At 40.3% G+C, this 14,029-nt stretch overlaps 1 protein-coding gene across 6 annotated transcripts in view; it reads right to left on the bottom strand.

Annotated features, from left to right (window-relative positions):
* Positions 1–4,669: 4,669 nt before the first annotated feature.
* AFG2A (AFG2 AAA ATPase homolog A) overlaps positions 4,670–14,029 on the bottom strand; it is a 389,011-nt gene continuing 379,651 nt past the window's right edge. For all 6 annotated transcript variants that reach the window (XM_063809825.1, XM_063809828.1, XM_063809826.1 and 3 more), the window contains one exon: positions 4,670–5,349. In XM_063809825.1, coding sequence (XP_063665895.1) covers positions 5,173–5,349 — 177 coding nt within the window. In that variant the 3' untranslated portion in view covers positions 4,670–5,172. The remainder of the gene's footprint in view (positions 5,350–14,029) is intronic.

The following is a 14,029-nucleotide window of genomic DNA, read 5'->3' as shown; positions in this document are numbered from 1 at the left end:
TTACAGCAACTTTTTCTGTAACCTTCTGATTAGGCTAAATTAAACATATGTTCAAGTTTGGTTCTATAAATTAAATCTTTTGTTATAAATGCAAAATCTATATATTATTTTTAAAACCTGTTTTACACATTAGAAATAAGACAGAACTAAATATTTATCGAGATAAGTTAGGGTAGTTTCTTGGCCATGAAGAAATAAGTTAGAAGCCGTTCTAAGTTTTGTTGTAAGAAGAAAAAATTGTACTATTCAAACTAAAATCTCCTGGAACACTAAAAAGACATGTCAATGTGAATATCCCTGACATCCGAAAGAATCTGGATCAAAGGCAAACTTTCAACCAAACAGATGCCAAAAAGTAAATTGTCTTCCTAAGACAGGAAGCTGGCCATTTTCTTTCCTTGCTGAGCTTAAATTTTCCATGAACTATATACCACGTATTCGATCACACACAAACCCAAATAATAGGATCATACACTGTTTCCCCCCCGCCCTTTTTTTTAAGAGATAGGATCTCGCTACATTGACCAGGCTGGATTCAAACTCCTGAGTTCAAGCGATCCTCTCACCTCAATCCCCCACCGAGTAGCTGGGACTACTGGTGTGTGCCACCATGCCCAGCTTTCATACACTCTTGTAATACATAAACATGAGACTCTGGGATTAGAAGTAAAACCTTCATGGAGATGAAGCTGAGGTAAACTGTTATTAGTGACACCTGACCTGCTCTTTTGTGTGACTCAGATTTTTACTAGTACTTTTGTAAAAAGGGAACAAGCTTCAAATAGAAGAATTGCATGCCTTTTCAATGGTAATAATGGGCTATGTGGAGATATAAATAATTGGCTTATGAGAGACTAAAGATATAATGTTCTAAAATCTTTAAAAATTCATAACTTCCAACTCCTTTGCAGGACTACAGTGCTATGGAAATAGATGTCTTATTCCCAGACATAATGTCTCCCATTGTGTCAGGTAATGAGAGTGTCAGCTACACATTACTTTCAGCAACAAATTCCTCTTTATTTGTTTCCTAGGTCCTAAAAGCCTGATCTCTTATTTGCCTTCTTGCATTTTATTCCATTGTACCCAATACTCCTGATTTTCCAGAAACATGGGGTTGTGGGCACTGTGGATTGCATTGTAAATTCATGGAATTGAGTTAAATGATATGACTGTATTGGTTTAAGGCCCATCTTTTAAAAATTATCACGAAATATTTAGGTACAGAAAAAGTACAGACTATATTAAATCAGCACCTATATTCCCATCACCCACCCTAAGATATGAAATATTACTGACACAATTGAAGCAGCTCAACTTTTCTCCCCTGAGGAAATTCCTCACCAGTATTTGGTGCTTTTCTTTTCTATTCATTTATTCTTCCACTATATATGCCCCCATAAACACATATTTTTCATGCTTCAAATTTTAAATATCATATTCCTCTAAAACATTCTTTGTTCATCCGTGTTTCATCCCTATTTCATATGTAGCTCTAATTATTTTTTATTGCCACAGTATTCCATTGTATGACTATCACATATATCTATTACTGATGGATATTTAGATTGTTTCCAGGTTCTTACTACTTAAAAATAATGGTGCTATGAACTTTCCTATTCACTATCTCACTGCATCAATGTGAGACTTGCTCTGGGATATGCACCTAGGAGAACCGTTAGATTGTAGGGTCTTCAACTTTGCTAGATAGCCAGTTGCCTTCCAAAGTGGTTGTACCAATTTATGCTCCCATCAGCAGATCTGAGGCCCCACCCATCACATCCTGTGAGATTACAAGCCCTTGGTAAGCAAGGCATTAGCTTTTGGAATCCTCTGAGACGAAGCTACATTCCTGTAACTAGTCCAAGTGCTAGTTACCCCCAGGGCATTTTTAGCTTGGCTCCATGTTTTTAGGTTAATTTGTAGGTTTTGAGGTTTCATGAATTTGAAGGTAGTGTGAATTCAAATCCTAAAGCCATGGGCAGGTAAGCTCATAGTCAGAATTCTCAGAGAGGTTTTTTTTTTTTTTTTTTTTTTTTTTTTGAGACGGAGTCTCGCTCTGTCACCCAGGCTGGAGTGCAGTGGCGCAATCTCAGCTCACTGCAAGCTCCGTCTCCCGGGTTTACGCCATTCTCCTGCCTCAGCCTCCCGAGTAGCTGGGACTACAGGCGCCCACCACCATTCCTGGCTAATTTTTTGAATTTTTAGTAGAGACAGGGTTTCACTGTGTTAGCCAGGATGGTCTTGATCTTCTGACCTCGTGATCCGCCTGCCTCGGCCTCCCAAAGTGCTGGGATTACAGGCATGAGCCACCGCGCCCAGCCCAGAGAGGCCTCTTTTAAAAAATGTTTTAAAAATCAAAAGCACAGGCCAAGTCAGAAAGCCTCCTTGTGGTCTTCCTGGCCAGCAGGAGATTTTTCTTTTCTTGTCTACCCTTGTGCTGAGAGTGTTGGTTATTATAGAGCTTGAGCATTATGTGCAGAGCTCAGTTGTAACTTCATGTTATATGGGCTGAAGGCTTTGAGTGGCTATTAATATCTAAACTTGTTGATTGAGAGTGCTACCCTCCTCCCCACCACCCAGCCTCCTGCACCAGAGTCATTTCAAGCTTCTGGTTTTTATTCTATTGGGAATGAGATTTCTTTCATTTCCTTGTTTAGGCCCTGAAGGATAAGTTTTCCTCTTATTTTCTTGTGCCCTTAGCCATATATTTAATAGGGAAGAAGGTAAGTTCCTCTCTTGTTTCATAATTTTCTATGTAGATAACAACTAAAGGGAACACAGAGCATAAAAGTTTTGAGGTTGTATTTATTTCAATATGGAAGTCTTGTTTTCCAGATCTGCAGCGTCCAAGAGAACCTTCTGAATGATGGGAATGTTTTCTACTCTGTCCAGTGTGGCAGACCCTTGCCACATGTAGCTATTGAGCATTTGAAATGTGGCTGATATGTCTGATAAACTAATTCTTAAATATTATTTAATTGTAATTAATTTAATTAAAATGGTCAGATACAATTAGTGGTTATTGTATTTGACAACACAGTTCTAAGTGGTAATATTCTTTGTTCCCTAGGTGGGTTTATGTACTGATAAACCAGTGTTGTCTTGAAAATCTGATATTTTTGAGGATGTAAATATATTTGAGGATTAAATATTTGAGATGTGACTTCAGAATATATGTCACCACAGGCTGGGCATGGTGGCTCACACCTGTAATCTCAGCCCTTTGGGAAGCTGAGGCAGGAGGGTCACCTGAGGCCAGGAGTTGGAGACCAGCCTGGGCAACACAGCAAGACTCTGTCTCTCTGTTTAAAAAAAAAAATTAGCCTGACATGGCGGTGTGCACCTGTTGTCCTAGCTACTCAGGAGGCTGAGTCAGGAGGATCACTTGAGCTCCAGGAGTCTGAAGGTGCAGTGAGCTACGACTGTGCCACTGCATTCCAGCCTGGGTGACACAACAAGATCCTATCTCTAAACAAACAAACAAGGAATGTATGCCACCACAAAACTGTATAGCCCATTATTTTGATAATCAGGTATTTCTTGTCTGATTTGTCTTTCTGGGAATTTTCAAAGATCTACAGTGATCAAGTTTAAGTGCACATTCTTCCCATTGCCAGTTTCTGATCTGAAGTCAGAGAATCACTTTCTGAAAGCTTTTTCAAGAGTATTTATGAAGTAATAAAGTGTGAAGAAATCCTGAGGATAAATAACAAGAAGCATAAATATACATATTTAGAATGCAACATAATATGTTTAAGATTACAATTTGGCAGCAGGGCGCAGTAGCTCATGCCTGTAATCCCAGCACTTTGGGAGGCCGAGGTGGGCGGATCACGAGGTCAGGAGATCGAGATCATCCTGGCTAACACGGTGAAACCCTGTCTCTAAAAAAAAAAAAAAAAAAAAAAAAAAATTAGCTGGGCATGGTGGTGGGCACCTGTAGTCCCAGCTACTCAGGAGGCTGAGGCGGGAGAATGGCGTAAGTAAACCCAGGAGGCAGAGCTTGCAGTGAGCCTAGATCACGCCACTGCACTCTAGCCTGGGCGACAGAGCAGCGAGACTCTGTCTCATAAAAAAAAAAAGTACAATTTGGCCTATCTTTGAACTAAAAAGTTTACTGGTACCCTGAAAATATGTACAAGTAAAAACATGAATGCTTCATATGATTTATTAAAAGCATTTTATGAAAAAAAAACAAAAACACAAAACCTCTCCAGGTATGGTGGCTCACGCCTGTAATCCCAGCACTTTGGGAGGCTCAGGTGGGTGGATCACCTGAGGCCAGCAGTTCGAGACCGGCCTGGCTAACATGGTGAAACCTTGTCTCTACTAAAAATATAAAAATTAGCTGCGTGTGGTGGTGCACGCCTGTAGCCCCAGCTACTCAGGAGGTTGAGGCAGGAGAATTGCTTGAACTCAGGAGGCGGAGGTTGCAGTGAGCCAAGATCGTGCCACTGCACTCCAGCTTAGGCAACAGAGTGAGACTCTGTCTCAAAAAAAAAAAAAAAAAAAAAAAACAAGACAAAACAACAACAAAAAAAACCCAAGCCTACTGATCTAGGCTTAGAGTGGGCTTACACTTTCAAAGGGCATTGTATTATACAAAATATCTCTCAAAAAAAATTTTTTTGGCCATAGGTAGAGATTAAGAAGGCTAAAACAAAAATGCATATATGAATTTTAATGATAACACATGTATGTATATTTGAAAACAAGGCCACATAAGCCTGGCTGGCACATTGGGCCATTTTACTGGCTGGCCTTCAAAAATAAAGATTACAAAAAATTTATCCACATACACTTTTTTATATCCCTGTATAAAATTGATGCCAACATGTTTGGCATTTTAGAAAGACACTCAAACAGATTCTGGAAAAAGAAATCGCTTCATGGGATGAACAGACTAGGTCGCAAATGAAAAAGCTAAACATTTGTTTTTTAAACCGCACCACAAATTTCCAGGTAAAACTGATTGAAACTTATGCTCAGAGATATTTTCACTGTACTTACATGACTTGAAAATTTGTAAGAACCAAAGCCCCTAAATTCTACTGAACATACTTCAAACATTTTGCCTAGTAAAAATTTTTTTAACACTCTCAAAAAATTTTAAAAGGAAACAAATTTTCTCTGGAAAGGATTTTCAGCATCTTGAATATATATATTTTCTCAGAGTGTATGCAGCCCACTCTTCTCTTGATAATCTTCATAAAAACGTCTCAATGACTCAGGAATTCTAGGTGTCACAGTGCTCAAGGCCTGAGTGAAATGTCTTTTCATGATGAGATTGGCTTGAATGTCTTCTTCCAGAGCCAGAAGAGCTGCCTCTCTGCAGACGGCTACAATCTGAAATTTTAAAAAATAAGTAAATAAAAGGAGGTAGAAAACAATCAGTACTCTTTTAGAAACATAATATTCCAAATATTCATCTGTGGTACCTTCTACAACTAAATGTCCATTGCTAAAATTTATCTGCAAGAATGAGTCCACTCAAGTTTTCAAAAGGATAAAAGGTAATCATATACAGAGCATTCTGTTCTTTCCTTCATCCCAAAGCAACGTATTAAGTACTCAGAACCAGGAGTACCAAAAGATATCTAAGAAGTGGCATTTGCTTTTAAGGGCATTTGCTCTTAACTGTAAGGGTAGGTAGCTGTGCACGCACATACTTTTAACAAGGGATGGCAAAGGATGCATGTCTCTATGTGGTGGAGGGAGGCGGGAGCCAACGGTCAAGGGAGGGCAGAGGGGGAGATATTCTGATACAGAGTGAGGCCTTGCTCATCAACACACCGTGTCATAGCACAGAGTTTCCACATTCCTTTCAACCTTTGATGTATTACCAACATGTAAAAGCATTTCTTTATGTGTATCTCTTTAATGAGTTCTTAAATCTCAGGAATATCAGATAGGGTTGTCAACATTTACTTTGGAGAGCTGCATTAGAACAGAGAAGTGAATGCTGTTTACTCAGCCAGGAAAGCTGGAAGAATTGAAAAGAATCTGGGGAGGGGGCGGAATGGATGCAGAGGGAGGAGGGAGGAGGCAGTAGGAAAACGGAAGGGGAGGAAGGTTCAAGAATCCCGAAATGTGTTTTTAAGCTCTCTGGACTTCAGACAGCGGAAGCAGGCTGATGCCAGTGTCATTCTAAAGACACATTACGGTAGTGAAAAGAGCTTGTGGGATGAAAAGAGATATTGTGATTTTCAGGGCAACAGGGAAAACAGTGATTGATATTGACTGCGCCCTTATATTGGTAAATGAAAGGGCCAGCTGAAACACATTTGTCCAGCCATTCAGCGTATTTTCTCTGTTTGTTCACTCACTGAAAAGAGTTCCTCTGCTTATGCTGGGCTAATGGCTGCCAAAGCAGTTTAGTAGCTTTTTAGGGGATTTAGCAGCATGTTTAGGGAGCTTTCAAAAACATGCATAGATTTAGATGGCTCTGTCAAATTACGACAATGTAACTATTAGTTCTGGGCTTCATTAATGAGCGCCGAAGTTAACTGTAGTGGTTATGCATGTTAATGTTTTTCTGAAAAAAGAGGGTGGCTATCATCTTGTTGAAGGAAAAAACAAAACTTCAAGGGATTAGTAAAACCACTTTATCACATGTTCTGGTGCAAAAAGAGCTCTTTTGAAAACAAGAATGTGATAATTAATAAGCACAGTAAAAACCTGTGAAATGACCAGCATGGTAAACTGGCTATCCGATGGTTCCACTGTGTTCTAAGGGGACACTGGAGATCTCTACAAAGGGAGGTGAAGGGACCAAGTGGGAAGAGTCCCCACCCACACCCTTCTGAGCAGCACTTCTTTCATCTGGACAAGAATTTGAAGCAATGGTTGCAAGGCTAAAAAGTCTGAAGAATCACTGGAAGAGGCAAAGAGCACTACATTTCCTGCCAGGTGATGGAGCTCTCTTTCTCTCTCCTGCATACCTCCCCCACCCCTCATAGCTGAGACTCCCTCAGAGAATAGAGAGCCTGGCACATAATGGTTGGAAACATTTATTGAGCACCTACTATGTGAGTGGACAAATATTAATTACTGTACTATTTCATTTGCTATATGACTGATATCTCCCTGTTTTTGCACAGTGCAGTGATCTTGCTAATAGGGGTATGTGTAAAGTCTGATGGAAACACATCCAACAGAGTGGCCAGATGAGCATGTGTACCATGGTGGCCAGGGCGGGGGTTGGAAAAAGAGCAGGGTTGAGAAAAAGAGAGGTAACCAAAAGGCTGCCTGGAACCTCTCAACGTTTCTGGGTTTTGATTCACATGGCCAGATGGGCGGTTTGCCCCGCTGGCACATCCGAGGAAAGGAACCAATTGTCAGACAGGCTTTCACTCTCAACACACAGTAATCAAACTGGCAGAAGAAGAAATGGTTGTACTCCTGTAATCACTGGAACCTCAGGGAGCCTAATACAGCACAGTAAATAAATGTAGGTAGTGGGAAATGTTATATCATTAGGGCCTAGAAGGCTGTCCTTAGGGTCAGTTCCCCTGGGCATTCCTCTTTGCAGAATCACTTTCTTTCCTTCACATTTGCTTCTGTGGATTTTCTCTCTCTCTCTTTTTTTTTTTTTTTTTTTTTTTTTTTTTAGACAGAGTCTCGTTCTGTCACCAGGCTGGAGTGCAGTGGCGTAATCTCGGCTCCCTGCAACCTCCGCCTCCTGGGTTCAAGCGATTCTTCTGCCTCAGCCTCCTGAGTAGCTGGGACTATGGGCGCGTGCCACCACGCCTGGCTAGTTTTTTGTATTTTTAGTAGAGATGGGTTTTCACCATATTAGCCAGGATGGTCTCGATCTCCTGACCTTGTGATCCGCCCGCCTTGGCCTCTCAAAGTCCTGGGATTACAGGTGTGAGCCCCCGAGCCCGGCCTGCTTCTATAGATTTTTCTATGAGCTATAAATTGTTGTTTTGTGGTAGCTTACATGGTAATGACAAAGCAGCTTTAGTGATCAGTTATGGTCAGAGAAGTAGTGACCACCTGAAATGTGAATGTTTGTAACTTGGGGCCTCTAGTATATGTCAACATTTGGGAAAAATTTCCCTACTATATTTAGTACTCCCCTGTCTCTTAATAAACAATTCCATCTAGCTTGGAGAACTACGAAACTTGAGATATAGAAAACTTGGACAGAGTTTTGACCAGATCACTAATGGTTGGATGAGATAGGGATGACCTAGAGAACTTCTGAGAGTTAATGAAAAGAGAAACATGGGTACTCAAGGACCTCAATATGAACGTGTCTTCTTCTGTGTAGAGGAAGGAGTGCAGCTGTCTGTATGTCCTAGGGCGGGAGAAACACTGCCTGAATTCAACACTTGCTTCAATAAACATTACTCTGTTTCTTTTTATTTATAAAGGATGCTCTGAAGAACTAGTCAATAAGGTCATCTTCTTCTGCCACTCTTACTTTCCTAACACATTTACTTAGCAATATACCGCCAGTAACTGAGGGAGATGTAACCAGGACACTACAAATAATTAGCCAGTCATTCTTTCGTCAATCAACATCCACTGAATAGCTACTCTGTGCAATAACTATATTAAGCCAGGTGGAAGATCCAGGCATGTCTAAGATATAGCACCTGTCTTCCCCTGCTCACAAACCAGTAGTGGATGCATGTAAGGTAAATGCCGTGTGTACCATGGTATTAGAAGTACTTTCAGGGAGGCAAATGGAAAGGGCTTTAGTGTGGAGAGAAGGAATAAGTTACAGCTTTGGAAACCAAAGTGTGAAGAACAGAACTGAGACATGCATAGAGGTAAGGGAAAGGAATAAAATGAGTAGAGAAGCAGCAAGGTGGGAAGAAAGAAAACACAGATTACATTGAACTAGCCTCAGTAGACAGAATGGAGAAATTTTTTTTAAAAGAATAATTCCACCATCAAATATAACTAAAATTCACAATGATAGTGTTTTCAAAGTCATGTGGGCCACAATGACAGTGAAAGCTAGTCAATGCCAGTCCTCTCTAAAGCTCTAAACCAAATCCACAAGCAGCTGATGCACAAACAGCTGACAGAGCGCCACTCCTAAAAGTTCCTTTTGTTTTTATTTTTTCCTCATGAAAAGGCTTCTTAGTAGAAATTCCAAAAGCAAAAGCATTGACTGGATTATTGGTTCTTTTCTCCTACCACGAATAAAAAGGTAGATTTGGAAACAGATGTATTCTTAGGATGTCCATGATGGCTGGTTTCTATTTGCTCTGGGAGCCACTTACTGTGGTATGAGTTCCAAGATATGATATAATATCTCCCAAGAAAAGTGCAGCTCTCCTGCTCTTCTCATGGTCCACGCCAGCATTTCCGTTAAGAAATCAGTGTGTTCAGGAGAAGTATTCCATGGTCAAATAAGTTTTGGGTAACACTATACAGGTTGAGTATTCCTTATCTGAAATGCTTGGGACCAGACATGTTACAGATTTTGGAATATCTGCATTCTACTTACTGGTTGAACATTTGTAATCTGAAAATTTGAAATCCAAAATGCTCCAATGAGCATTTCCTTTGTGTGTTATGTTGGTACTCAAAAGTTTTGAATTTTGGAGCACTGTGGATTTCAGATTAGTGATACTCAACCTGTATATATTCTGTTTCCCATGGTGCACGATAGAATTTTAAAGGTTTTACAAAGGCTACTAATGATGGTCAGTTTGATTTTCTTTAACCCAGTGCAATGGTCTGAATGTTTTTCTCCAAAATGTATATGTTGAAACTTAATCTCCAATGCTACTAGTATTAAGAAGTGAGGTCTTTGGGAGGTGATTAGGTTGTGAGCGTTCTGTACTCACTGACAGAATTAGTACCCTTTTAAAAGAAGCCTGATGGAGCTGGTTGGCCCCTTCCACCATGTGAGGACACAGCTAGAAGGTATGTCTATGAGGAATAGGCCCTCACCAGACACCAAATCTGTTGGCACCTTGATCCTGGACTTCCCAGTTTTCAGAAGTGTGAGCAATAAATTTGTATTATTTAAAAATTGCCCAGTCTAAGTTATTTGGTTATAGCAGCCAGAATGGACTATGACACTCGTTGTTTCCCATAGAACTCTTCCCCTCCTATTTCTGGCAGAATATCTATAAATGGTTTAATGGTGATCTTTGGCACATACTTTGGGAGATACCAAACAACTCAATCAGGGCACATTATGGCTCTTGCTTATTAGCATAGCTTTTTACTTTTGCTCTCCCCATTCCAAAATAGAAAAAGGAAGCGGGTGGAGGACAGAAACACAAGGAATAGACATATAGACATATTCCTTGTGTTTCTGAGAAGATGGGGAGAGGACATGAGAGACAGAAGGAAGGCCAGTGTGTTTAATGGGTCAAAGGGCAGCAACAGTGGTAGCAGCCAAAGCACTTACTTGTGTTCTGGCTATGTAAATAGTCAAGGTATGTTTGCTGAACTGAATAGTTACTTAACTACAACTACATTTTCAAAAAGATGCATGCTATGTTCATCTTCCCCAGATTTGGCCAATCTATAGTATTTTTAGTTACTTATGTTTCATATGATCTAGATAAGCAGTCTCCAACCTTTTTAGCACCAGGGACTGGTTTCGTGGAAGACAATTTTTCCATGGACAGGGGGCGGAGGAGTGCGGGTGGTTTCAGGATGAATCCGTTCCATCTCAGATCATCAGGCATTAGACTCTCATAAGGAGTGCACAACCTGGATCCCTCACATGCACAGTTCACAATAGGGTTCCCACACCTATGAGAATCTAATGCCGCCGCTGATCTGACAGGAGGTGGAGCTCAGGTGGTAATGCTCACTTGCCCACTGCTCACCTCCTACCGTGTGGCCTGGTTCCTGACATGCTACGGACCAGTACCGGTGCATGGCCTGGGGGTGGTGGGAACCCCTGATCCAGATGTTGTCAGGTCTTCTTAAGTTCTTAGAATGAAGAGAAAGTAAATAACTAAAATTGTTTAATACTGTGATATATGTTCATCTCAAGCTATGTTTTCAGTTTGGAGCACTGCTCTGCATTTAGTTCTTTCTGTAGAACTAATTTCTAACATAAATTAGAAATTCTAGCAAGAATACAGCTATGCTTTTGTTATTTTTGAGAGATGCTTTCTTAGGTATCAAAATGTATCCCACAGGAACAGGAGCTTCTTTGTTGTATTGTCATAGAAAAAAAAACTGCACTGGAATGGAGCACGACTTCAGAAAATTTACAAACAGTGCAGTAACATATAGTCATGTGTTGCTCAACAACAGGGATATGTTCTGAGAAGTGCATTGTTAGGTGCTTTCACTGTTGTGTAGACAGACTGTCCTTACACAAATCTAGATGGTAATAGCCCATTCCACACTAGGCTATAGGGTCTACTCTATTGCTCCTACACTACACACCTGTACAGCATGTTACTGAATACTGTAGGCAGGCAACTGTAACACAATGTAAGTATTTGTGTATCTAAACATAGAAAAGGTACAGCAAAAATATAATATTGTAATCTTATGGGACCACCATTATGTATCTGGTCCATTGTTGACTGAAATGTTATTATGTGGTGCATGACTGTATATTGTTTTGGAGGATTAGAATGGAATCTTTGCTAAAAAAAGAAAATTATGCAAATGGCGATTTATTGTCTCACTTGATGAAACTAACCTAAGATTATGGGATTTTCCTTTCTGTGTTAAGCTTTGGAAAAATGAGGTCTTTTCAGATAAATCTGTCAACATATCTCTCTATTTAGGAATGAATACTACAGAAACTGAGGGAAAAAACCCTTCAATTTAAACTAGGACCTTTCTCATTACTAGCTATAAAGTTTATAGGAAAACCTAATGAGATAAGTATGTGTGTGTTTGTGTGTGTGTGTGTATCTACACTGAACCCAGGGACCACCACAAAGCTCATGACTCTGCTGGCATCACATTCAAAATGCAGATGGAGCTGGGTGTAGTGGTGTGGGCCTGTAGTCATGCTACTTAGGAGGCTGAGATGGGAGGATCATCTGAACCCAGGAGTTCAAGGCCACGCTGGGCAACACTGCAAGACTCTGTCTCTAAAAAACAAAAAGCAAAAGTAGATAAAGTCTGGAACAGTTTCAGTGATGGGGGAATTCAGCTGAATTGTTCCTATGAGGCCATAAAGAACTCTGCTGAGTAGATGTATAGGTGAATAGACAAGTTTGAATCACAGACTGTCTGGAATGTTAAACTAACCCATTTAGAGAGAAAACCTGGGTTGCTCAAGCTCCTTAACTTCTTTGGCAAAAAGGATTTTGGAAGCTTTCCCCTAATCCCTTCACCATCTTGTCCTCTTCTCCCATAGGCTGCAGACTACATCATAGAAATGAATTACTAGCCAACTACCAGCAAGATTGCTTTTGCTATTAGGCTGTAAAAACAAAAACGTTTTGGCCAGCTCTATAAATCTGAGTATTTCATCTTATTCAGTTTTGACTAAAAAATTGATACCTGACCAGCCTGGCCAACAGGGTGAAACCCCGTTTCTACTAAAAATACAAAAAATTAGCCGGGTGTGGTGGTGCATGCCTGTAATCCCAGCTACGTGGGAGGCTGAGGCAGGAGAATCACTTGAACCCGGGAGGCAGAGGTTGCAGTGAGCCAAGATCGTGACATTGCACTCTGGCTTGGGCAACAAGAGTGAAGCCCCATCTCAGAAAAAAAAAAGAAAAAAAAATTGATATCCAAGCTTTAGAATATATATATATACAGCTTTTTGCAAAGGTAAAAACATTATCTGTTTGTGAAAATGAGAAAATAAGACAAAAAAATAGCAGAGTGGGCCCAAGATCTCACTGTCAGAGCTAGACGAAGACATGCCTTTGTTTCAGTGGCTATGACACTAATTTATTTGGTGCCAACATGTCACAAATTTTCTTTCCATTTGTTCAGCAGTAATAATAGATCTGACGATTGAATATCTGACAAAAACATAAAACAACAAAGGCAGGATCTCACAATGTGAAGGATTTAGGCATATTTGAAATGAATTCCTAGGACGTAGGAAAAGATTTTTAACAAAAATGTTTAGAAATCCTCACAGACACTGAATAAAATAGTAATTAGTTTCAAATGTGGGGAAAAAAGTTAGCAATGAAAGCAAAGGGACATGTGAGTATAAAGTTTCATGCTATGCTAGCTCTCTGAAAAAGCAGTTCCTTTATAACAACAATATAGCAATAACTGGATTACGCGAGACAGCTCCACTTGTGAGCAGTGTGGGGAAGCAACTCCGCGGGATGAGAAGGCTCTTGACCATTGAACCTTGGGAAATCTAATTACCTCACTTTTAAATGCAAAAGGGCAAAAGAGGCAATTGTGCAGAATTCTGAATGCCATGAAGAATAAGAACAATGTCTTACTTCACTGTGGAAAAAAATGAAACCTCTTATACATTGCCTACGGTTCTTTCCCCCAATTCATGAGACAAGAAGAGTTTAAACAGGTGGCTCAGCTTAGCAAAACAGAAACAGGCGTATTGTGAAAATTAAAACCAACATGGTTTCTAAGCAAGCAGTAATAATTTTAAAAAAATGACGTGATAAAAAGTAACAGTCAAGGCAAAGACTGTTTACCAAAAACTAATCAACAGGAAGGAAAAGCTGAAAACGTTGGGCCCTATTCTGGGTATTCATTCCCGCTGTGCTTTAACTCTTCCCATGTTCTTTTCAGTTTCACAGTAGTACTAGGGGCTTTTCTGGTGCGTTGAAAGATTAGAAACCCAATTGTAAATTTAAGCAGTTGCTTCCATTTCCAGATAAGACCTGGGTAGCGTCAGCATGTCCTCGCTATTGGCTGTAAACAGGTTACAATAATGACAACAGGCAAACATACCCATGAGAGTGGCACGCAGGCGTGGGAAGAAGGGATGCTGCCGTAAGTGCGCCTGAGGAGTAGGGGAACTAAGAACCGCTCCCTTCCAATAGGGATGCCGAAATTCTAACTTGACCTTCCCCACTACATTCCTAACTGCCTCTCAGAGATTATCGATATCCTCAAAGAAAGGTGGAAGGGTAACAAA

This window comes from Pan troglodytes, chromosome 3, assembly GCF_028858775.2.
Source record: "Pan troglodytes isolate AG18354 chromosome 3, NHGRI_mPanTro3-v2.0_pri, whole genome shotgun sequence".
Taxonomy (NCBI): domain Eukaryota; kingdom Metazoa; phylum Chordata; class Mammalia; order Primates; family Hominidae; genus Pan; species Pan troglodytes.
This window is presented reverse-complemented; position numbering and strand designations above follow the sequence as displayed.